The sequence below is a fragment of the Diachasma alloeum genome, unplaced genomic scaffold (genome assembly GCF_001412515.2).
Source record: "Diachasma alloeum isolate Michigan unplaced genomic scaffold, Dall2.0 Dall_scaffold_00353, whole genome shotgun sequence".
Lineage (NCBI taxonomy): Eukaryota > Metazoa > Arthropoda > Insecta > Hymenoptera > Braconidae > Diachasma > Diachasma alloeum.
In genome coordinates this window covers 775,415-799,693 of record NW_021680492.1, presented here as the reverse complement: position 1 = coordinate 799,693, position 24,279 = coordinate 775,415, and the positions used below count along the sequence as shown (strand labels likewise).

The window sequence follows — 24,279 nt, the reverse complement described above, 5'->3', positions numbered from 1 at the left end:
CAGTAGTATGAAACTTCAACTGCGTGAAACACACAGTAGTATGAAACTTCAACTGCGTGAAATACACAGCAGTATGAAAATTCGGCTGCGTGAAACACACAAACTTCACGCATGCGTGGAGTGTATGGAGTGTACGGGAGTGATTCACGCAATGGTGCGAATAGTTACGGCCTCGGGATATTACATATAATGAAGTCCCTCTATTTTTGACAGAGCTGATGCTTTGCATTAAGACTGTCTGCAATGTTCGGAATTTATGTAATCCTCACATTCTGTATACGATATAACATATTAAATTCTACTAAATTGAAATGTACCAATCCAATTACACATTGATCAATCTGAATTCCACGCTGTATGATTCAAACTTGCCATGTTTCAATTTGTTATGTGCCATTCGATAGATATAGTTTGAACATGTGGAATTCCAGAAAAAACCAAGTCCATTGATCCCCGCCATTGAGTTTTACGAATTTTGTGGTCTTCTTGAATGGCACCTAGTTGAATTATACCTGTCGAATTATGCACGATAACATTTAGAAGTGTAATTTAAATATTTACAAGTTTAAATTTCACTTGTAAATGTTTAAATTGCAGTATAATGTGTGAGTGGTACATTGCAATTTAGTAGAATTCAATACGTATATTATATGGCTCACCCCTCATGGACGGGGCCCTCCTGGTACGAAGCGTAGTGTGCGCTCAATACGACTCGAATTGAATTATTTCTAATGAATGGAAAATTATGAAACCGATATCTGATTGAATCTACAGTATTGCGGTTTCCAATTTTGGTTGTCTAATTAAGTTATTCTACATAGATTCGGAAACAATCAATTTTGAAAGCAAGCGGTCCTATTTGCACGGGTCAATACGATGTACATGTGGTTCATTCGGCTTAAAAAAAAAAATCTGATTCATATTTTCCCTGCATCGCGTTCGTGTCGCAATTGCTTGAGTGATTGTTTTCGTGGCTCATAATAATGTTGGTGTCTGAATAAAAAAATTTTACCAGGAACTGGAATTCTTCTGTGTAACTAATTTCGTATGCTAATATTTCCATATTCTTATTTAATTTCAGAATTACCATTTTCGTGATGTTAGGTATTCTTTGCCATAATTTTCTCACAAATAATTCGGAGAATTGTTCTCATAAAAAATGTTATCGCAATAACTAGAGGCATAAATACGCCTCTAATGACTGAAAACAGCACTGACAGAAAAGTGCCGCATGTAGGGTAATCAGAGCAATAACTAGACACCGACCAAAAGATAGACGATTTCAACTTTTTTTTAGTGTTCTATAAAAAATATAATAGAAATTGTATTACAAATTTCCATTTTTAATAATAAAACTAATGTATAATAATACGATGATTTTCTTATTTCTTGTGGATGAACATTTTGAACGTAAAAAAAATCAAATTCTCACGAGGTACAATGTTGGCCCTCCGTGCACATGGAGAGAAATGTTCAGAAAAGAAACGAAAAGATACGTAATTTTTATTGAATATTTCTCTCCGTGTGGCGGTGTGAGTAGTTACAAAACAGTCACAAAGTGTTGACGGGACAATGTCAAACAACAGTCATGAGGACACATAAACACGGTATCTGTTCGATTATTATTATCGAAAAGGATCATTCTTCATTTTTAAATATGCAGAAGGATGAATTTGCTTGAATAATCATTCAATATGACCGCCTATCTATTCGTAACCCACCGTCTATCTCCTGGTCAATCGTCCATCAATTGCGTGTTTGGGCTGTATCTCACTTTTTCGTCATTTTATCATTTATTCCTTCGTTGTTTCCACTTCAAATTGTAACAAGAAAAAAAATTGAAAACAAGAAAAAAAATCGTTTGGTTTGTTGGTCGCTTGCTCCCATTGCGGGTGGGTTGAAGTGGCTGTGACCCATTACGGGTCGAACCAATAACTTCCCGACCAATTCCATTTTTTTGTTTATTAGAAAGAAAAGACGCAAATTTTGAAATTGCCATCTGGATAACAAGAAAACGGCTGAGAAGATTTTGCTCAGAATCCAATCGAAATCGAATTACATGTAGATGCATCGACCGTACTAAACAAAATTAAAATCCATCGCTATTCCCGGTAAAATTGTAGAATTTTCAAAGAAAACTCATTTTTTTTTATTTTTTCACGTTTTATGCGAATAACTAATGAACCACTGAGACGATTGTCTTCATAAGCGAATCAGTTCAATTCACATCAACCCTTCGATTCACTGAGAAATAAAATTATTTTTGCCAAATATTTATTTACTTGCATTTATTTTCTCAAAATCGTATTTCTCCAATCGAGTCATTCCTAGGTGAGCCTGATTAGGTTTCAATTATGACAATCATGTTGCTCTAGACGATGACTATGTTACACATGACCTTGGATGAACTCCAACGATTACTCATTTTTCCTAATTTTCTTATTTTCTGCAGGGAAGAATTTCGATTAATTTTTTAATGTTTAGGGAAGGGTGGGGTAAAATGGACACTTTGGACTTTTTTAACATTATTCATAACTCAGAAACAAATTTATTAATTGAGATCTGTTTAAGCTCATGACAAAGGGAGAGAATTGTTGTTTGTATTAAAAAAAAAAAACTAAATTTCATCAACATTTCAACCCGTCATTAACATTTAAAAAAAAGTCTAAAGTGTCCATTTTACCCCAGCCTCCCCTATAATCATTGAGGGAGTTCACTCGAGGTCATAACTAATATGATCATCTTCTAGAGCAATATAATTGTCATAATTGAAACCTAATGAGAATTGCCTGGAAAGGATTCGGCTGGAGAAATACGATATTGAAAAGATAAATACTTCTCTCTGAGTAAATGGAAATTTGGCAAAAATAATTTTTTTTTCAGTGTTGAAAAAAAAGTTTTGAATCGATTCATTTGTTCAGAAGATATTATTGGACAAAATTTGGTAAATTACGTACATATACACACACATACACACATGCAGAACATGTCTTCAAAAACGTATCAGGATGATTCTAGCGACCAAGAAATGTGGAGAAATCGTGGAAATTCCACATTCGATTTTCGGGGTCATTACAATAACTTCCTCCCTTCGGGTCGGGAAATTAAAACAAAAAAATCATCACCTGTTTTCCCCTGATGACAACAATGAGAGCAGCACCGGCAGCTGTCAGTGCCCAGGTGAAGAGGGTCCCTATGAGGGCCTGAATGAGTGGTGAGAAATCTCTGATCATCTTGGATCCTCTGTCAAAAATTCAATGTCAAAAACTCAAAAGAAAACACGAGAAATCAATATCACCTTTCGTGATAAGTTTCTGTCATGTACCACTGTTTCCCCGTAATGCAATGTCTCTCTGATACATGGAATCACTAGATTGTTCGAATAACACCAAACAACATTCAAGAAACCCAGTCCCGGTGCTGCTTATCTCCACCACCTCTCCAACAAACTTCCACCGCCTATCCAAACATTTTTAATCACCCTCACCGGCGAATAACGAACATCTGTCAGTTTTCACTGCTTCACTGTGGTACCTCTCAATGGGTCCGACTATCAGCCTTGTCAAAATAGTGAATGGAACACTGTTAAAGCACACGTGCACCTGAGTTCACATGACGTTCACCGGGGCGGTTGGTCGCGTATATTTACACCTGATGATTCTAAATAAATTCATTTAATTTCATTCCAATCCCACATCCTCCCTGAAGTTCGAGGTCATCAGGAGCTAACTTTCGCGGACTCGAGTACCTCAGGGACATGAATATGCGGATGAAGGTCTTGCAATTTTTATTGAAATATCGTTTCACTCTCCATGACCTCAACCGTTCACTGTTGCGTGCCAAAACAGAGCCTTGACTATAATATCCACTTGGATTATCCACAACTCGTATCAGCCTGTTCTACCAATGTCCTCTCAATGCTTTTGAGGGGTAGAACGCCTGCTATTTGCGTGGGCATTCGTGTTTATATGGGATTACACGTGGAGCTCCATTTCCAAAAAATTCATTTACTCCAATTTTATCAGCCACCTTGCGGCGTTCACCTCTATTGTTATGATTCTATTATTTATCAATCGACATTAGATGTCACTAGCGTTTTCTTCCACGTGACCACGTGGTCCTGCGCAGAAATCTGTCCAATACAGATTGAAAAAATATGTGAAGATGGCTTCTGCTTCGGTGAGTGTCAATACAAATTCTGTTTGTTTTTGTCTCATTCATAGCATGAACTATTTCCTGCATTTATTATTGTAACTGGGGTTCAAGGTAGTTGGATAATGTCTGCTCACTTTTTTCTGCGATTTCACAATTGTACGATTTCTCCATCACCATATGATTGTGAAGGACAGCCCTGTCACTCACATAAGACGTGTCAAATCGTAGAAACAGTGAACAATCAATTTCAAGAAAATCATTAATAAATTCCACAATTTATAGATAATAAATCATTCGAGTCTGTGTTATGTATTTGTTGAATTGAAAGTCTTGGGAATCGGTGGAGGTTGTTGTCATTTTTTGGATGATGTTTGCGTGACTTTCAGGTACCACTACTGATGGATGACGATACAATCGGATTTGGAGAGGAAGAGGATGCCCAAAGTGGGAAACTCAAGTTAGAATTGATTTTTAGATTTCTCATAAATTCAGTAGCGAAGCGGTAGAACGGTTCAAGTCGATTTTGACGGCTGGTCAATTTTCAATAAATATCTCGGAATCTAAGGCAAATAGCAAAATTTTTGTCATAACCTTTTCTATAGACCGAATTAAGAGCTACAAAAAAGTTCTTATGAAAATTTTACTATCTCCCTTAGATTCCGAGATATTCTCCGAAAAGCCAGCTATGAGCTAAGACGACTTAAACCGTTTCGAGGTATTTGGGCAATAAATCTACATTTTTTTCAGGCATCCTTATGTCACTTTTTTCCACCTGGCGTTCAGAACAACAGCAATAGTAACCTACGTACTGTGCGGAATGTTTTCCGACAGTTTTATAGCAAGTTTTGTGGCAATAATTTTATTGCTATCCATGGACTTCTGGACAGTGAAGAACATCACTGGAAGATTGATGGTGGGGCTCAGATGGTGGAATTACGTAGACGATAACGGCAAGAGCCACTGGGTCTTCGAGTCAAGAAAGGTTCAAATAATTCACATAAATTTTCACTGTAATTCAATATCGCTTTACAACCTCATGCATTCTACACCCGAGAGGTTGAAGGCTCTGAGAGGTTTTTCTTTTAAAATTCTTCCCTCCAGTTCCTGGATTCACCGGCCTTGGGTCAATTTTTTTTCTGTTTGGCATATAATGCATACAATACACTGTAAATAATTCCATGAATAAATTTTCGTGAATGTCCATTCAATCTTAAAAAGAAGATAACGCTTATTTATGTTGAAACTGCTATGTGCCCCTTGTTCCAGGGTTCTCAGCAGAATCGTATAAACGCATCAGAGTCAAGAATTTTTTGGCTCGCTCTGATCCTCTGTCCACTGTTCTGGAGTATTTTCTTCATTATAGCACTGTTTGGACTCAAATTCAAGTGGTTACTGCTTATTAGCATTGCTCTGATACTGAATGGCGCCAATCTTTATGGATACGTTCAGTGTAAAATGGGAAAAGACCAGAGTATGTCAACAGCGACGAGTGACTTTTTGAAGAAACAAGTTATGCAGAATGTTATGGCTTCGATGATGACTAAAAGCCCACCCACAACGACCGCCGGAGGACAACAGCCTAATATTATTTAATTAATTTTGCCATTTGTGTGATACTCCTGTCATGAGTGATTATTTAATTTGAACATTTTTTTGTACATACTATTTTTAAGTGTTTGCTTGTGTTAGTATACGAGTTGTGTCCATATTTTCACTGATTTGATGAGTAATTATGTCGAAAGTACTGCATCTCTGACGATATTTTGTTCAAGAGGATGGAGGAGGACACTTCTTTTCCAAATAAATGATAAACGATCAAAATTTACATTGTTAGTTTCTATTCTATGCCACAAGGCAATACATAATGTACATGGTATTTCTCCTTGTCCACTGAATCATCCTATTACACAATAATTATTATTCCGTTTTTTTATCTCTCATTTGTTTGTAATAATCAATTAGTAACATTGTATTTACTATTTTTTTCTGCCTCAGCCTGTTGTATTCTTTCTGGCAAGAAAGTATCACAAAATAATTTCCCATTCTCTCAACGTTCTTCAGTATTTGACATAATTTAATTTTTTTTTTCTCCTTTAAAATTCTTTTTCTCTTTCAAGTGAATTTGTTTCTTTTTTCCGAATGCTGCTATCACTGTACATTTTATTAAATGCTGTCCATTTCATTTGGAAAAACACTTTTATGGGCTAAATATGGTTTATGGACATCCAGTGACATGTCAGAGTACCGAAGGTAAATATCGTGCGATTTTTTTTAAGAACAAGAATACAACAAACCACTAACTTCTATATACTCTGTTTTTTTTACTCTTCATTTTTCCCTATCGATTCGAAAAAATTACGATGTAAAATTATTCAAAATATGCACTGAAATATGTTCTTATTTAAGGTACAAAAATTCAGTAATGTTAATAATTTACATACTAAATTATACATTCATAACGAGAAAGTTCATTCGGCTTAAAAAAAATTAATCTGATTCAATTTTTTACGCATTCATATTCGTTGAGAAATGGAACAGTTAGAATTTGTCTTCAGCAACTATAATAACAATAATATTTGTGTCTTCTGGCGGTATTTTTTTTACTGCAACACGATTCTGAGATGTTCATTAGATGGCTCGAGACTCAAAGAAATGAAAAATTTACTGAGGGTGATTTTTTAAATAAAGGGGGATCGAAATTGTTGCTTCGAAGGATTGAAAATCGTACGGTAACGTAAAAATTCATGGAATTTACAATTACCGAAGAATTTTACAGACACCAGTACGGGTTGGAATGTATGAAATTCTCTACTTACTTATTATTCGAATGATATAATTAAATAATTTATTTAGCTGCGCGTGAGAAAAAATACTTTCAATTAATGCTGCTGAGAATAAACTTCCAAAGCAACAATTTCCTTGGCGCATGGTGGATTTTGATATTAAATAATAAAAATATTTATAATACGACAAATAATGCGAAACATGAAAATACAAATAAGACAAATTAAGTAATGAATAATTTGAGCCATAAAAAAATAAATTTTCTAATAAATCAGCGAATTGTCTAGCTACGCATTAAAAGACGGCTTCCGTTTTGTTGAAAATCTAGAAACTAAATTTCTTCTTCTTCCTTCTTAAGTCACGTAGCATTTTAAATGCAGTAATTTTTTTCATAAAAAATATGTAAAAAAGACCATTTTATTAAATATAAAAAATTGTTTTAAATAAAACTAGACGTCACGAGTCAAATTGGGAGGGAGGGGGGAAGGTGACAGATTGAAAAAAAATGTACCTGTCATTTTTTTCCCTTTCATTTTTCCATTCAACTCTGCGAACACTCATAATCCTGGATAGACTGTCAAAATATGCGCACGTTCGTTATTTTCATTATAGATTCTTCATTCTCATACTTTTAGAATAAATGCTTATATCTTATTCGTGTTCGATTCTACCCAATGACAGACGGTGCATTTATGTACACATAGTCGCAAATTCCTGGCCCTTGTAATTCCGCTTCAAGTTTTTCCTTACTCTTTAAAAATAGGTACGGTCTTCAATTATAGGACAAGTCTTATATAGGGCAATATTAAGGTACGGTAACAAATGAGTGAAATTTCAATGGAAGTATTTCATGGGATCATGGGAGAAAAATAAATTTCAATGTACAACTCCTTTAATCTCAAGCGTTTAGTTTTGTTCAAAAAGCATCACCAAGCCAATTTCAGGAAATTATTTCTCATGCAGCCAGTAACGTATAATCTCGAGTACATGAAATTTCTCGGGTAATTTTAATGTCAATAGCCCATGGCAAATATCAGCAATAAACTTACGATATAAATTTCAAAAATTGGGGAATATAAATGAGTATTTATTTATTGTCCGTACAGGCTAAAGGATGTTAAAAAGGTTTCAATATTATTTTGAAATATTTGATGAGTTCGAAAGTTTTATTCTTCTCGTTTTACTTTTATTCTCGAATATCAAAAGATCTAGGATTGGTAATTCCTGTAATTGGATTGGCATTAAAAGTAATGGTCAGGTCACTAAGATAATGAACAAGTTTTCTTTTTCTTTTACTTCACTTCGACATACCGTGTATCGATCGTATATTTGTTTTTTTTCTTCGAATAAAGTAATGAATAATTAAGGAAGGGTACGTAAGTGATTAGTTAACGTCGGAGCTTTGTACATTGCGGTATAAGGGCCACAGGACAACATTGCGTGCATTTTAACATACAGTGCTCTTATCCAAATTATTTTCTTTTCACAGACATGTGCTGCGCTCAGAATGGAATTTTCACCTTCCATAACATACATAATAGGCACCGTTCACGTTCATTCATCCCTCAAGTTCGCATTTTGTTTTTGTTTCATCGGTTCAAACCTAATGGCATTAAAATCTCTTAATCTCTAAACTTACAACGGCCTTAGTTGCTAGGTAATTTTTTTTAATGGTAGTGTAATCAGAATTGTTTCCAATCGATATGTTCTTCTTGCACGATTGGAAAGAATGTAGCATTCGATAATTGTCATTTTTGGCAGTACGTAATTTTTTAAAAATGTTTTTTTTCATGTCAGTGAGCGGAAATTTTCATTACTCTGACGTTGTTCAATTATAAAGATTCCCTGAAAAAAAAGTAACAGGGATTGTCAAATACACGTTGATTTGAGGATACTTGATAATTGCCACTATTTGGCAACTTTCTCTCTTGTATTTTTTGTAGAGCATAATACGAGCGCTGGATCGAGTCTATTTTTTGATTTCGCAATTCTTCAACGTATTGGAACTGTGAGTAAGCCTCTTTCCAGTTGTAAATTTTCTTGACGTGACAGAATGCTTATAAATATTTTCTTTGCCAAGTTTTTTCTCCTCTTCCTAAAAGTCAAAGATAATTGGTGGAAAAACGGCACAATGGGTATGAGGACGTAGATTAAAAGTTGGATAATAATTATCAACGTCAGCCTACCTTAAAATTAATAGCGCGTTATAATAGATGCGCGAGTAATTGTTTCTCAAGAAATTTTCGTATGATTCTGTTTTTTTTCCTTCCTTTTCAAACGGAGACCTCAAAATTGCAATAGTGATTCTTTATATTCCGATATGTTCCAGCTCGATTGATATTGAGACACATAATACCGCCGAGTTTTTTTTACCATTTTCACCTAATTTGATGCATTTACAATAAATGATTGCGACATTATTCGTAACTCAGAAGAAATATTTAAGACCGATGATTTCCTATGTTTTCTTTAATTTTTACTCTGAAAAATTCGTAAGGCGCATATTAAACTGAAACCATCACGTGACATCGGATTGTATAACATCGGATTTTACATTTTGCAACCGACAGACACGTGCTCCCAAATGGCAGTCTTAGTTCGGCATTCATAATCAACCGATTTCTCTTTTAAACTAATTGGAAATTGTTTTGTGCTAGTTTTAATTAATTTTTGTCCTATTAAATTGTTAATTTGAGTAAAAATTTTCCTACAGCGTTATTCCTCGATACTCTACAAATGAGCGAGAATGAAAATTTCCATCTGGTAATTGCGATCTGCCGGAAAATCACACGAGCAATAGACAGTACTTATTTTCATTACCCATTTTTGTTTTTGTTTTCTATTCTCATTACAACCATTAGCTGTCTGACACTGCAAAATACAGTAGTTAAAAAACGCAATAACTACCATTCACTCATTGTCTCTTCTAGCGAGTTTGCAAAACACAACGATTATGCCAGTAAATGAGCTGCCTTGCGGGGGGAGTGGGTGGGGACATCACTCAGAGATGAAACCCCATATTTTCGTAGTCAGGAGTGATTTTCAATTTTTATTCCGTTCTTCCTTGATTCTCGGTGAATTCTTCTTCTCTATTCAAACACGTCGCACTTTTGCCCTTTCTCCAGTACTCTCCCGGCTCCTAATATGGCGCTCTCCCCGGTCTCTCGTTGGTTCTCTGAACTCGCGTGTTTCTGGTTGTCAGTTGGCATAATGATCGAATGATCCTAAATATTCCAAACTTGCACGATAGCAAAATTGATATTGGTCCTGAAAATACAGAGGGAGACGATTAATATTCAACCAAGAGTTCCATTTCTATTCTCAAGCTGTACGAGATTGGAACAAAAAGCTTTTACGTCGGTTGAAATTTATAAATACTGTTACTCCAGCGAACAATATTCTCAATTCACTTCGGTCTCCTCAATTCCTTGAAAACCGGGCAGGAAAGATGAGGGATTTATTATGGAACTGCTAAATTGGGAAACTATCTTCTTACTTTCATGAAAAAGATATCTGATTTATTGCAAACGGAAATTGAGTGCTTCCTTTCTTTATAATCGATGAAAATACCCAGAGAACATCATTTACAACTCCGTCAAAGTGGTCCCTTTCCATGCAAACGTCATATATTGACGAAAAACATTCTTTTTTTCTCATAATTGGCGGGGACAATCGTGTTCCCAAATTGAAGGCTATGATACACCAATGAAGTACAATTTATTTTTTATTTTTTGGATCATTAGTATGGCAGTATCGTATAATGAATGATCCAAAAGTTGAGAAAAAAATTATAGTTTATTGTGTCATAGCCTTCAATTTGCATTATACTACATATGATGGATGTGGTAACCAAAATTCAAGTCAGTTAAATAAAAACTCGAATTTTTCTAATTTTTTGAGTATAAAAAATAAGTACTAAAATCATCAGCGTAGTGGAGACAATCCTCGGCAACTTTCAATTTTACCGCGGTCTCCCCTTAACTACTTCTCAAGTCGAAAAATTTGGTTGGACTCATCGGTCCATTTTTGAACTAACGCGTTTTTGCCACCACTCTGGCCTGCTCAGTGAGAATAGGTAAATAGTCCAAATACCCAATAAAATGCACTTACCTTTCATTGAATTCTTTCAAGTTCTTCAAAGACAGAAAAATTTTCAGTCATTGGACTTTGCAATACTTTAAATTATGGAACTTTTGGAAAAATTTGCACTACTTGAACTTGAAAAAATTTCAATATTCGAAACCAATAAGGATTTTCGAAGATGTAAAAACTATAAAAAATGTGATAGTTATTAGAAATCAAAACTACAGTTTCTGTCAGCGCAAAATCCTCAAAAATTCTAGTTTTCATCCTCAAGTACACGACAAGATCCCCTTCTTTAGTATTTACTGATGAGTAATTTGTCGGTTCTAATAAACTCTTTTTCCCTTTCTCTAACTTTAGGTCAAAAACCGGCCAAATGAGCCATTGAACAAGACGAAATACCAATTAACGTAAGAAAAAAGCCAAGATCAAAAAAGCCAAGACCAAGTGTTGTTGACCTGGGTATTCAACATTCAGGACCAAATTTTTCGACTCGGTTTTCCAATTTCTTATTTGTTTAATTTTACAGTTATTATGTTGTTGTATTAATACAAGAGAAAAAATTTTACCTCGGTTTGAACCATAGCAGGACGCTGTGTACGAAGTATCCTAACAGTTTGGAAGATATCGACAACTCCCTCATACTGCATACGCTCGAGAACAATGCTGAGTGTGATGAAAACACCGGTTCTACCAACACCAGCGCTGCAATGCACAGTAATAGGACCGTCCTGTCCAAACTGTTCTTTAGTTTTATGCACTTGTCCAATGAAATCAATAAAACCATCACCCGACTTTGGTACACCCTGCTCTGGCCAATCGATAAATTGAAATTGTCTGACAGTGCGACTAGCACCATCACGTGCATCAGTCACTTTAAATTCTCTCAGTATATACTGGGGCATGTTGTATTCGGCAATTGGATCGACAACAAAACACTGATAGCGAATTGACCGATCAGACGGCCAATACTGATGACACTTTTCCCTTCCCATTTCTTTCAATTTAGTCAGCATAACGACTATTGTTGAATTATGCTCCCAAAGCATACGCCAAAAATCATCAGTTGTATCATTCAACGGTCCCTGAGTGGCAATGTATGCACCACGATAACGATAACCATCGATGAGACTTGCATTAATATAATCCGAGCCCTCGATATTACGTTGAGGCTGCAGACATACCCTTGTACATTCATAAGGCAATATGTGTACCAATCGATTTTTGTGTTTATTGCATGGTAAATTAGCCGATATGAATCGAGTTGAATCGGCCTTAATATTCGATAATTTTTTAAATTCAAGCTCCATACCAGTAATATTATCCAATTCAGGTTGCATAAGTTTTTGAATATGGGAATGCAAACTGCGCGCTGGTACCTCGGTATTGCCACATATCACAGCTTCAAACAGTGCATCATGAATGAATATGTACTGATCCTCAGTCTGTACCATGTAATTACGTTGGGCACGTAGACACGTTACGTGACCATAAATATCAATCATTTTTTCATGTTTTATTCTCTCGAGCATGGAATCAATAACGATGAAACAACCAGTTCTACCGACACCGGCGCTGCAATGGACAACCAGGGGTCCTGAGTCTGGCACATTGAGAGTTCTAACCCGCCGTAAAAATTGCAGAAATGGGGCAGGATGCTCCGGCACACCGTGATCCGGCCAAGCTGTGAATTGTAATTGCTTAATCTCCCGTCTCTCGGAATAGCCCGATCTACAAACTTGGAATGTTCTGATGCAATAAGTTGCCAATTCCTGGATGTCACTTATAGTAATAGTCATTTGGCCGTAAGTTTCAGAGCCACGAGTCGGCCAGTATTGATCGCACTTTATTCTCGTACGTTCTTCCAATTTTGTCATCATCACGATTGTACTTGTTCTTAATTCCCAACACATTCGCCAAAAATCGGAAAATGTCTCCTGCAGTGGGCCCTGCGTTGCGACATAGGCATTTTGCTTTCTATATCCATCGCAGTAATTGGCATTGATGTAATCAGAGCCCGGAATTCCATCGATTGTTTGTAAAATGACTCGCGAATGATCGTAAGCGATAACATTGGCATAACGATTCTTCGATGTATTAACTTCCATGTTAGAGTGATCCCACGTAAACTGTTGTCCCGGTTCAATAGACTCATACTCCTGACTAAATTTAAGATTGTCATTGGCCTTGAGACGTTCGATGTGATTACCAAGTTCACTGATAGGAATTGGTGGATGGGATATCATGCCGGGAGTTTGAAAGTTTAGTCGTCTCATCTCAACTGGATCTGACGGTGCGTGGTTTGAGCTTATGTCTGCTGCCATGAGGGGCCTAGTGACAGCTGCCTGATCTGGTGCTTTGCACGGCTGTCTGCGTCTAATTGGATGCCAAGATAACGAATATATCATAAATAATAGTTTATAATTCATTGATTTTTGCTAATTATTGACTGGCTATACTTACTTTTTTATAACGAATAGTAATACGAGACAAACGCTGACCATTAATGCTGCTATTATTGGACCAACTACCCACACCATACCGGGCTCTTGACCGCTGTTTGTTACGGAAATTTCTGGATTACCATCAACTGGATTATCGGGATTTGGTCTGCTTGGTGGTTCGCCAGGTGGTACCTCTCTCATGTCCAGGGAAAGATACTCGGAGAACGGCGACGATGTATACAAGTGCTGTGTGGATTGAGAAAAAAAAGGCATTTTAAAAAGAGAATACGATGGTAGAGAGGAGAATATTCTCGAGGCTTCAGAGACAACAACTTGTTTCTCCTGCAAAGACGAGTATTATCAGAAGTAACAATTGAATTGCATAACAAAATCAATACCTTTTTAGGCGTATCGACAATAGCCCTCACAAATATTCTGTACTTTTTCTTCGGCTCCAATTTTTTATTTACAAAACCTCCAATCTCCTCATTACTCCCCAAATGGAATGTATATGGAATGGCTCTATGTGAGAATTTAGCTGCAGTATAGGGCGCAGTTTCCTTATCGTGTTTAGCCCCCTTCCCCGTAATCATATCCTCGGTAAATTCATCCGGTTGTTTGTTAGCCGTAGACTTATCCTCCGGCACAACGATTAAGTAGTAATAGGCAATTGGTCCATATTCCTCAGATGCCTGTGGTAAGATAACTTGTATAGTCTCACCATTAGCAACACCATAAAAATCTGGTTTAACCATGGGTTTTGGTGCTGCCATTTGTGTTGTGACAGTTATTTTAGCTGGTGGTTTGTACGATGAGTCTGGTGGTACTGCACTAACGTTAACATTGTAAGTTGTAAATGGCTGTAGTTCATCGATTGTCGTTGCAGTTGCCTGTGGATCGAGAGTTATAACTCTACGAGGCACTATTTGCATTTGTGTTATTCCCTGAGAATCAACAAACTCTTTAACGGCGTCAAAGGATACCTTGTAGTTTATGGGGTTCAGTCTTATCGGCGGTGTCCATGATAGTGTCATTGAGTGTGTTGATGTGTCAGAAGCGCGTAGATTAAGGGGTACATCCTCTGGTTTAACTTTAACCGTCACCTTTTGACTAAGTCTTCCCAATGTATCTAGCATTCTGCCCTTGTACCTTGCAGCCACTGCAATAGCGTACTCAGTGTCACGCTCTAAATTCTCCAAGTCCGTGGCCTCGGTCATACCAACGAGTTTTTGCTTCCACTCGTCCAAATCTTCTACAGCAGTCATTGTATAGAAAATTTTGTAGCCTATGATTTTGTCACGATTTGGTACAGGCTCCCACCAAACTTCAACGTTGGACTCTGATGTCGCTATTGCTCTCACATCCATGGGGGCTCGGCCAATGTCCTTCTCCGTAAGAATTGTTATTTTTTCCGAATATGGACCAGGACCCCGCGACGTGCGAGCTCTCACGTGAAATACGTACTCAGTAGCTTCCTCCAAATTAGTGAATACTGCTCTTGTTTGCGTTGTATTTCTACTCTCAATCGCACTGTGATCATTCTTCTTGTGAAATTCAACGTCGTAATGAATAATCTGGCCATTTCTGTGCTCACGTCTCGGTGGATGCCAAGTGACACAGACAATATCGGGCGTTTGGAAGTGATATGACAGATTTGTCGGGGGTCCTGTGGGCTCACCCTCGGGACTCACCCAGTACTTCACTGTCTCCTGACCTACACCATTGTCATTCTCACCAGCTACCCGAAATTCATAATGTACCCCACGCTCGACATCCTTGATCTTATAAGTGTACTGATGAGTATTGTTTATTATTTCTTCTTTTAGTGTGTGATTTTTAATGCCATATTTCACTCGATAACCAATTAATTGGCCAGCAGCTTGCGTTGGCTTAGCCCATTCAAGCTCCAGTGTTATTGGATCCAGTTTGCTAACTCTGAAAGATAAAAAAGTTTAAAGTATTTGTTAATAAAGGGCACTATCACATTTTCAAATTGGCTTGATCAAAATGGATGGATCTAATTGCTGGGGCACTTCACGTACTTCACATTAACTTGTGGACGATTTGGTACTCCCCCGGGAGTCCTAACTTTCGCTGGCGGCGAACGATCCCCATCGCCCTTTCTGGTCAACGCTGCAACCTGTACGTGGTAGCTGGTGTCTGGCTGGAGGCCAGTAATATTGATTGCCAGTACCCCCTCTTCATGGACGTCTCGTCGTATCGGTTCGTTCAGTAAATCCTTGCCCTTTGAATAGATTTATTATACCGATATTATGGATATTTGAATGAAAATAATTGAGTTGTTCTACCTCTTCTCTAACTTCCTGTACATGCACATGATATCCTCGAATTACGCCATTTTGGTCCTTGACACGTGGTGGTTTCCACTCGACTCTAATGGTTGTTGAATTTATGGCTGTTGCTTTGACGTCCTGAGGATTCCCTGGCACTGTAACGCAACTCAATATTAATTTTCGTTCAAAATTATACAACAATGGTGAAATCATATGCAAACACATTTACAACCATTCATACGAGGTAAAATATTGAATCAAAATTAAAAATAAATAATATAGTTGTACAAAGGATAATGATATCTGTTTTTTGAAAATCTGAAAATAGAATAAAAGGTGAAATTATAAAACAGAGATAAATCCGAACCGTAATCCTGCTTCAATGGCATTAATGTATGAGTATAAAATGATAAAATGCATAAAAATAATATGATGTGAATGTAATTCAATTCAATATGAATTAGTCGAAAGCGAAGATAACAGAGTAGTACGGGACAATGGTTAGTTGAAAATAGCATGAAAAATGCATAAACCATGTTGGAAAATAAATCGGTTCAGGATTAATCGGTTAGTACGTGAAAATAAAGATTAAATGAAAATTAAAATACCGGGATTCACATTCAGACAGTACAACGTACAGACAATTCGTGAAGTAGGTCATACTCTCGAACGGTTTTATTTTTCCTTCGACACACACCCCTACCATCTAAAGATCCCCCCATTTGAATACCAATAATTCTTTTAGCAGAATAAATGCAAATCTCTTGTTTCTTTCGTTTTTTTTCTTCTTACGTTGAATATTGATAATTGAATAATGGACGATTATATTCTCACCGACGGTATTATTGGAGAGTCCATGATGAGAAAAAAAATAATATCAGTTTATTATCTACAAAGATGACAATATACATCCGTGATATAAATGTGAGTAATAAATAAGTGGTGTGCTTCATAACATCGCAAAAGCTGTGCCCAAATAAATAATCACAAAATCAATGTAAACATAATGATAATATTGCAAATTGTGCTTCACTGATTTTCTCTGTTTTTTTCCCTCTCAATTCACAAAAAAAATCACAAATTGGGTATTCTCCACTTTTCTATCCATGCTTTAGTCCTATGGAACTTGTAGAATCAATTATGATTTGGTAAATAACGTTTGCCCGTCATGGACAATCCAGTATCCGACGTATGATGAGTGGTTGCGCCGTTTATAATATACAGAAATAATAAACGATTAGGTAAATGTGAAAAACAATAAAAAAATATATATATTTTCTTTTCAACAGAACCAGCACTGCCACTGCCTACCTACATTTTTGTCGCGAGCAATTGAATGATAAAAAACACAGCTACTACGGTTAAACGATTTCTGCGGTATATATAACAAATGGATAAATCATAATTATTATCCAATAATGAATTAGCAAATGAAACAATGTTAAATGCGTGATTACGTCAAAAAACAGACATTTTGGGATTTAAACAAATGAATAACAATTGCATTTTTGCTGTGCATTTTTATGATACTTTGTACACACACAAACGTGTTTCGAAAAAATTGTTACAATTGTTTGGCTAGCTAAAATAACAACTTATAATTGCCTGAATGTTTGAAAATTATATAGGTAAAGAATTATGGAAATAAAAATTATGAGAACAACAAAAAGTCGCGAGCTCCAGCGTTTTACGGTGGCCGAACTTGCTTCCTGCTGCCTCTTCGGAAGTATGCAAAAAAATTATTCTTTTTTTATTTTCCTCATTTGTCCTAGCGAGACGGGTACATAATTATTCCACTCGAGGTGAGTTAAACAACAAAAAAATATTACATCACGGTTTTTCTTCAAGGGAATTACTTCTCTTTTAGACAAGGTTATCTTAAAAAATATCGTTAATGAACTCGATGGTTTTTCAAGGTAGAATGGATACTCACTTTTGACATCTGCGCCCCACATTGTCGCCAAAAAAGTGGGAAAACAAAAAACTCGTAAAATTTCGTGTCTATTTCTGACGTACATGAATTAATTTACAAAAGTTTTTATTAGATTAAGAAGAGGTAATTTATGGTATTAAAAAATTCTCGGGTAGCATCTACACGTTTTTCGTTATATCACTCTGAATTATTCCTCCCATCCACTCTACATTCACGCCTTTTTTTTGCATGCACTGTTTTTCTCGGTTTACAAACATTCACACTTCATGCAATTGATGTGGGATTAATTGAAAACAAACAAGTTATTTCTCCTCCAACATTGCCGGTCATCCAGTCGCCTGGGTGCTCGCATTCACGGCGTTTGCATTTCACTAGTCTGTATTAAAAAAATTATAATGATGTCCCACACATACACAATCACACTTCAGCTCATTCTCGCCATGGACAAAAAATGACAATTTATTGGAGATGAAAAAAAATATAATTATTCATTGTCAATAATCGGTCTGTTGATAAATAAATCATAGCAAATAACGAAAATTAAAAGACAAGACTTGGTCCTCTCAGTTTGCGGTTGGTCACAGAGAGGCGGGAGACGTGAGAATATTTTTCAATTTTCTTAATTCTTTCATTTAAATTATTTATTTTCTCTTTTTCCATTTTAGCATGCGCAATCACTACTCCAAATATAATGTAACTAAAGGCTCATGTCCATGCGTCTTGAATTATGGGAGCTCAGTAGATAAAATTTGAAACGTGAAAAAAAAACGATTGATGCTCAAGAAATAGTCATTTCGATAAAATTCAATAACTCCTCTACAGTCAGTTGATAATAAGTGATGAATTATTAATGGGATGGAATGATGAAAGACATTGTCCTCCTTAATTCCAGACGCATCAAAAGAAGACCTATATTATGCTTACAAACAAAAAGTTGAAAAAATATTAAAACGAGGGATTAAAAATATGACAACGTTTAAGGATTCTGAGGCAACAGAAAAGATGAGGGGTGAGTAGCAACGTATCAATGATTAGAGTGGGAAGTCGAAAAACCCGAGAAACTCGCTGGCATCGCGTTATCACTCGCACATCAATATTCAATGTGATGTGCAATTGAGGATTGTCAAAGTGAGATTGAAATACATAAAAAAGTACTTTTCACAATGATGAAAAGTTATCGACAAGTAGTCGTTAGATATGGTGTGGAGCGTGTGGAAAATTGGGAAGAATTCGTAGTAGTCTGGGGCGAGCTCCATTCTATTTGTTTATTTATCTACATCTCATCTTCGCGTCTGACGAGATATTGGTATTTATGCACCCCTCGCTCACTTTTACTCACATACCAGTGACGAACACCCTTTCGATGAATTCTATATTCCTTTTGCTATATTTTTCTATAATTCAACAATCTTCAAATTGTCTGTACAAATCGCAGCGATACTCCGTAATTGGCTAGCATTTCTTTTTTCCACTACTGGCCTTCAAAATATTGTGATATATAACATGTGTATCATTGGCGTAACTAAAAAATTCGGGCAGACAGTACCATGCGTACATTACTTGGGTATTGGTGATATACGTCGACAGTAAATCAATATAAACAATAAAATGAGAAAGGAAATTCATTGAATTCAATATCACAAACATAAGCCGAAGCCCTCGGGGGGGGCGAATGAATATTTTGCAGCTACTAAAACCTGCCAGTCCAACTTTACAATACCTCTCAATTACATTAACGTGAATAACAAAAATTGGAAAAATAATCAAAATAGAAGATTTTATAAACAAACTCAAATTTTTAATACTCTAGATCGCGCAAGACGTGGTAAAAATACAGATGCGCAGTCGCTTGATATGTTCAACATCATTATATATAGTATATATATGTGAATGCACAAGATATGTGTAAGGTGAAGTAAAGGCGTTATATATACGTACGATGGAATTATTAAAATTATCTGGTAACTTACAGACAGATGATGAAAAAACTGGTCGAGTCCCATGCACAGAGCAGTTTATTACGGCAAAAAAGTATTCGTTCAAATAACCTTAATGTGTGATTAACATTCCAATATATTTATCCAATATCTGTCATTAACTCTGTAGTTCTTTTTTTAATGGAAAAACGAAGCATTGGTAAAAAGGTGACTTCACTTTTATACAATTGGTGATTTAAAACGACAATAAATAATTTTCATCGTCCAAAAAAAAGTGGTGCTTACGACAAAATTGATATTGCTCCACACAAAATTTCTAATGAAATTACGTATAAGTGAGAATAAATGGATGGTGAGGAAAACATTTCACCACCATACACATTAAAAAAAAAACAACATAACACAATTAAGCATCATGTCCTCTTCCGTTTTAGAGGAGAGACGCTGTGTGCTGGACCACCTCAAAAATTCATTTATACAGCAGTAAATATCGCATAAACGTCGGTACAAGAGTCTACCGTACGTATCAAAAAGATGTCAAGATTCTGTAGAAATCAATTGTATTGGTATTCAAATGTACCTAAAGTTATCACTTCGGGAGATGAATGAAAAAAAAAGTGTGGAAAAAAATTTCGATTCCTTCTGTCGAGATAAGAACGTACAATGTTCCCCTTTCCATCACCAATGAATCTCTCCCCCTCTCGATTCAACCGATATTTATTATTCTCCTTCGATATATAATATTTCACCCTCGATTTTGCAATCCCCTCTTATCCCTCCCACAACCCCACCTTTCCTCCTTTCATATTCCCCGAAGCAATATATATACTTTCAAGCGACCCTTCTCCTTAGTCTTCCTCTTCATCGGTTTCCACTCTTTATACGTACTTTTTTCTCTCCCACATATATACATATATATGTATTTTTTTCGTTTTAACATCTGACCTCTTTTTTTATTTCCGCACTCACGCACTCATTCACACGCCCGACCGCACATCTGACGCACTCTGGAGGGCTCTCCTCACATACCAAAAGTTTTATGGTCGAGAAGAAAAAATAATGATAATCTTTGTACGCGTATAGCCACCAGAGAGTGTCAGTTATGAGGACGAGGTCTCGTCTGAGACGATATTAGGGTGCTTCTTAGGGTGCTCTCAGTGCTTACTGGTGCTCGACACGTTTATTAAATATTGTGCGTGAACTATTCCGTTATCCGTGAGATTATATACGTAATAAATTTGGTGAATAAACATACAAAGACTGCTGCACAAAATCTTGACTTATTTTGTAATCTACTGGACTATTCTGATCTGATTCAATACGCAAACTCTTTACAGGCGCAAAATTATGTTTGCAGTCGGTCCACATATGTTTATACACGTGTGCTTGTACACAGTGGTGCAATGGTGCTCCCACCGAAAGTGGTCGAAGTGCCCGTACGCAATATTGTGGTATTAATTTGGTGCTTTTCACACAGTGCAAGCTTATGATCGTACGATGAGGGTGCTTTCAGCGGTGCTTCATTATTTTGTCTCTTTCTCTGCCGAGTCTGCATTGGATTGATTTTTCGGTCTCATTTATCATATTCATATCCGGGGGAATTTTGATTTTGTCAGTTGATTATTTTCTCTTCTTCGAAGGCGAATTGGAATACTTTGCAATTTGATCAATGTGGAGTGGAACTGGGAAAATTTTGGGATAGGATATACGGTCTGTTCCAATGTAATTGTAATTTCAATTCATTACTTCTTTTGCTTATTGAGAGACCAAGATGTAACGACCAAATGTACATGGTCTATTGTTCGACTGCGCGGTAGTGCGTGAAGAGTGATTTCGTGTTATGAATAACGAAAAAAAAAACTTGACATTTTTTTTTGTTCCGTCGTCGAAGGAAATCCGGACGACATGCGAGACCGGTAAAGCGGAACACGGGATAAGGATTTTTCATTTTTTATATTATTTTTGATTGTCTTTGAAAAGTAAAGCAAAATGTCCCGTGCATCGGCATGCCATTCATAGGGATTGGGATATATTTAGAAATAAAATGAGAACGATGGGGGGAAAATATTTTTTGAATCGACTCCTGAAGTTTCGGAATCGATTGGCAAAAAATTGGGGAGTGTGTGTCCCGGCAGACTCGGCCCAGTTTATCGACGACGAACTAGCGGGTGTTTGGTGTTGGGATGCACAAGACCAGGGTATTAGTATAGACGGGCCAAAAGAGGAGATGATAGACTCTCCTTTTTTTCAGATGGAAAAGATTGAGAGCTCGATTATCGAGGGATTGGGTCATCCGAGGGATTTTTAAACAAACGTAAGCATGCTCTAACATGTGCAAACGATAGAACTAAATCTCAACTAAAGACAGTAGAGCTTTATATCAGAGAGATAGAAATATATATTGTGTTATATTTGAAAGAGATGGTAAATTTTTTTAAAATCAATTTTTCTGTTTTTTTTCTGTGTGAGAGTCACATGCCAGTGTTGTGATTTCATGTATCTTTATGGAAATGTTTGGTATGAAGCAGCAGTTTGCTGTCTCTTTTTGGCAATTATACACAATTCGCTTTACAATTGACGATTTTTAGTGAACGATACAATTTTGAAATTATAGAAAAAAAAACTCTAATTGCCAATTCTGAGATAACTCACTGCTCATGACATTGTCATTTTATGTGCCAAGAATGAGTGAACGAATTTGGGCAAAAGTCATAGTGTATATTTTTTCTGAGCCACTTCAGTCATCAGAAAAATGTGAAAATAATAGCATAGAAAGTTTGAATGTGGTACACAGTTATCAGGTTATTATTTTCAAGTGTAAATAATTCTTAAGTACTAGCTGTTATGAAAACCTGGAATACATCCTCCTGCAAATGCATTAAGGAAAAGACAGAAAACACGTGAGCATTCATTAGCGTGTTTAGAATCAATTTCCTCTTTTTTTTGTAATTCTTTTCAATTAATTGGAAAAGATATGCGAAATGAAATGTAAAAATTAGAGAACATAAAATATCACGAGTCACGAGCACAAAGAATAGAGAGGCACCTGGAAAAATTTTGTTATAAATAAAAAAATGCCTCTTTCCACAATTAATTGGCTGAATTCAAATTAATCAACAAAATGATATTCATCAGCATCCGACAAAATCCGTGGGCTCCGGTTGGACCTGAAAAAAATTTCTAGACGCATACCATTGGGGACGAGGTGCTTTTATAAAAAAAAACTCATAAATAAAAATAACGTAATTCAACCGTCCCTCGTCCTCCTGGTTTCGACGCAAGCATTCCAACATAAAGAGTATAAAAATAAACCAAATTGAAAGGTACAACGTAAAAATTCAAATGAACTTTTTTACCGAACGCACTACCAAAGGACGAGGGCTCTTATGAAATTAACCGGATTCCTCGTTCCTGTGGTTCGACGCTACCAACATTCCAAAAATATAAAATCTCGCCAGCCAATAATATTGGCCCCACTACTGTTATTTGATTTTTTTTTCAAGAGTTTAATACATCGAATAACCAATTCGTGCGAGTATCACGCGATATATTTCGGTTCTCTGCGGTCACGGTGGTTTGGACTGAAAAAAATCGTAATTTCTGGAATTTCATTCAATTTAATCCGGATTTTCTTCTCTCATGCCAAAAATTATATCACCATTATTTGCAGGATGGTTTGAATCATTTATCTATTCTGTCAGTATTCTATAGGTGGAATTATATCTTCACGTTCTGTATGAAAGTATTTGGAAAAACTCCATAAATAATCAACTACATGTTCAGGAAGTGTCAATTATGTACCCGAACGTATCTCTGAATTACTGAATAGTAACATATGGTGTCATTGTGTAAAGGCGGTATGGATTGAAGGAAAGAGAGGAGAAATTGAGATGACAATAAGTGTAAAAAATGGCATCTGAAATATTTTCAATAAAAAACCCGACGTCATTATTTATAAATTCAGCCCCGACAGAACCTTGAATAATTGATGCAAAAAGCTATTTACATATCAGTGAAATCGTGTGGCGGGCTTTTATATTTTTGGCTCACTTGAAGTCTTCGAAATACGTCGCTGTTTTGGAATACTGTGGCTGAAACTCCAGTGAGACTGGTCCATTATTTCAATAAAACATTATTGATTAAATTGCAAATAAAGATTCTGGATGGACCATCTCACCTGCATATTCTTTTCCCCTTCCCCGCCAAATTAAATGAAAATGAAAAGAAAAACCATTTTGGTCACTTCATCAATAGATACATACCGTCCTCGTAGGTTCTGACAGTGATAGGATAACTCGGTGGCCCGTCACCTACGCTGGTCCCAGCGGCTACCCAGATACGATATGTCGTCCATTTTTTCAGCTCATCCAATGTGAATTTGGTGTCAATGAGCCTGATAACACGGGCCTCCGAGTCAGAACGTCCTGTTTCCACCACCTGAAGTTTGTAGTAAGCGATCTTTCCATTGGTGCTTTCATTTGGCGGTGGTTCCCATGATACCTCAATGGCAGTTGTGCTGATCGCTCGTCCAGTTACATTCCGAGGCGGAGCCCCGGGTACTGTATAACACTCAGTTATAGGAAGGAAAAAAACCAAAACGACAAGAAAACAATAAAGAGGGAGTGGGAGGAAGGTGGGGGGGGGGGGGG

At 36.5% G+C, this 24,279-nt stretch overlaps 3 protein-coding genes across 7 annotated transcripts in view; 1 reads left to right on the top strand and 2 right to left on the bottom strand.

Moving 5' to 3' along the window:
• Positions 1 to 3,985, bottom strand: part of LOC107040991 (zinc transporter ZIP11) — a 43,972-nt gene extending 39,987 nt beyond the window's left edge. For both annotated transcript variants that reach the window (XM_015261334.2, XM_015261335.2), the window contains exons 1-2: positions 3,299 to 3,985; positions 3,126 to 3,243 (exon numbers count right to left, since the gene is read on the bottom strand). In XM_015261334.2, coding sequence (XP_015116820.1) covers positions 3,126 to 3,243; positions 3,299 to 3,321 — 141 coding nt within the window. In that variant the 5' untranslated portion in view covers positions 3,322 to 3,985. The remainder of the gene's footprint in view (positions 1 to 3,125; positions 3,244 to 3,298) is intronic.
• Positions 3,986 to 4,131: 146 nt separating this feature from the next.
• Positions 4,132 to 5,980, top strand: LOC107041002 (uncharacterized Golgi apparatus membrane protein-like protein CG5021). 3 transcript variants are annotated; one of them, XM_015261354.1, is made up of 4 exons: positions 4,132 to 4,179; positions 4,542 to 4,612; positions 4,903 to 5,137; positions 5,434 to 5,980. In XM_015261354.1, exons 1-4 carry the CDS (start codon positions 4,165 to 4,167, stop codon positions 5,746 to 5,748), a joined length of 636 nt encoding a protein of 211 aa, XP_015116840.1. In that variant the 5' UTR covers positions 4,132 to 4,164; the 3' UTR covers positions 5,749 to 5,980. The 3 variants fall into 3 exon arrangements, with proteins under 3 accessions (XP_015116840.1, XP_015116838.1, XP_015116841.1); XM_015261352.1 differs by having other exon boundaries at positions 5,422 to 5,980; XM_015261355.1 differs by having other exon boundaries at positions 4,135 to 4,179; positions 4,554 to 4,612; positions 5,422 to 5,980.
• Positions 5,973 to 24,279, bottom strand: part of LOC107041001 (tyrosine-protein phosphatase Lar) — a 295,087-nt gene continuing 276,780 nt past the window's right edge. For both annotated transcript variants that reach the window (XM_015261349.2, XM_015261350.2), the window contains 7 exons: positions 17,694 to 17,702; positions 15,776 to 15,915; positions 15,509 to 15,711; positions 13,865 to 15,401; positions 13,486 to 13,712; positions 11,592 to 13,398; positions 5,973 to 10,206 (listed from right to left, as the gene is read on the bottom strand). In XM_015261349.2, coding sequence (XP_015116835.1) covers positions 10,138 to 10,206; positions 11,592 to 13,398; positions 13,486 to 13,712; positions 13,865 to 15,401; positions 15,509 to 15,711; positions 15,776 to 15,915; positions 17,694 to 17,702 — 3,992 coding nt within the window. In that variant the 3' untranslated portion in view covers positions 5,973 to 10,137. The remainder of the gene's footprint in view (positions 10,207 to 11,591; positions 13,399 to 13,485; positions 13,713 to 13,864; positions 15,402 to 15,508; positions 15,712 to 15,775; positions 15,916 to 17,693; positions 17,703 to 24,279) is intronic.

Coding starts and splice junctions, on each gene's coding strand:
- LOC107041002 (XM_015261352.1), top strand. Junction 4,613..4,902: donor GCCCAAAGTGGGAAACTCAA/GTTAGAATTGAT, acceptor CATTTTTTTCAG/GCATCCTTATGTCACTTTTT. Junction 5,138..5,421: donor GGGTCTTCGAGTCAAGAAAG/GTTCAAATAATT, acceptor CCCTTGTTCCAG/GGTTCTCAGCAGAATCGTAT.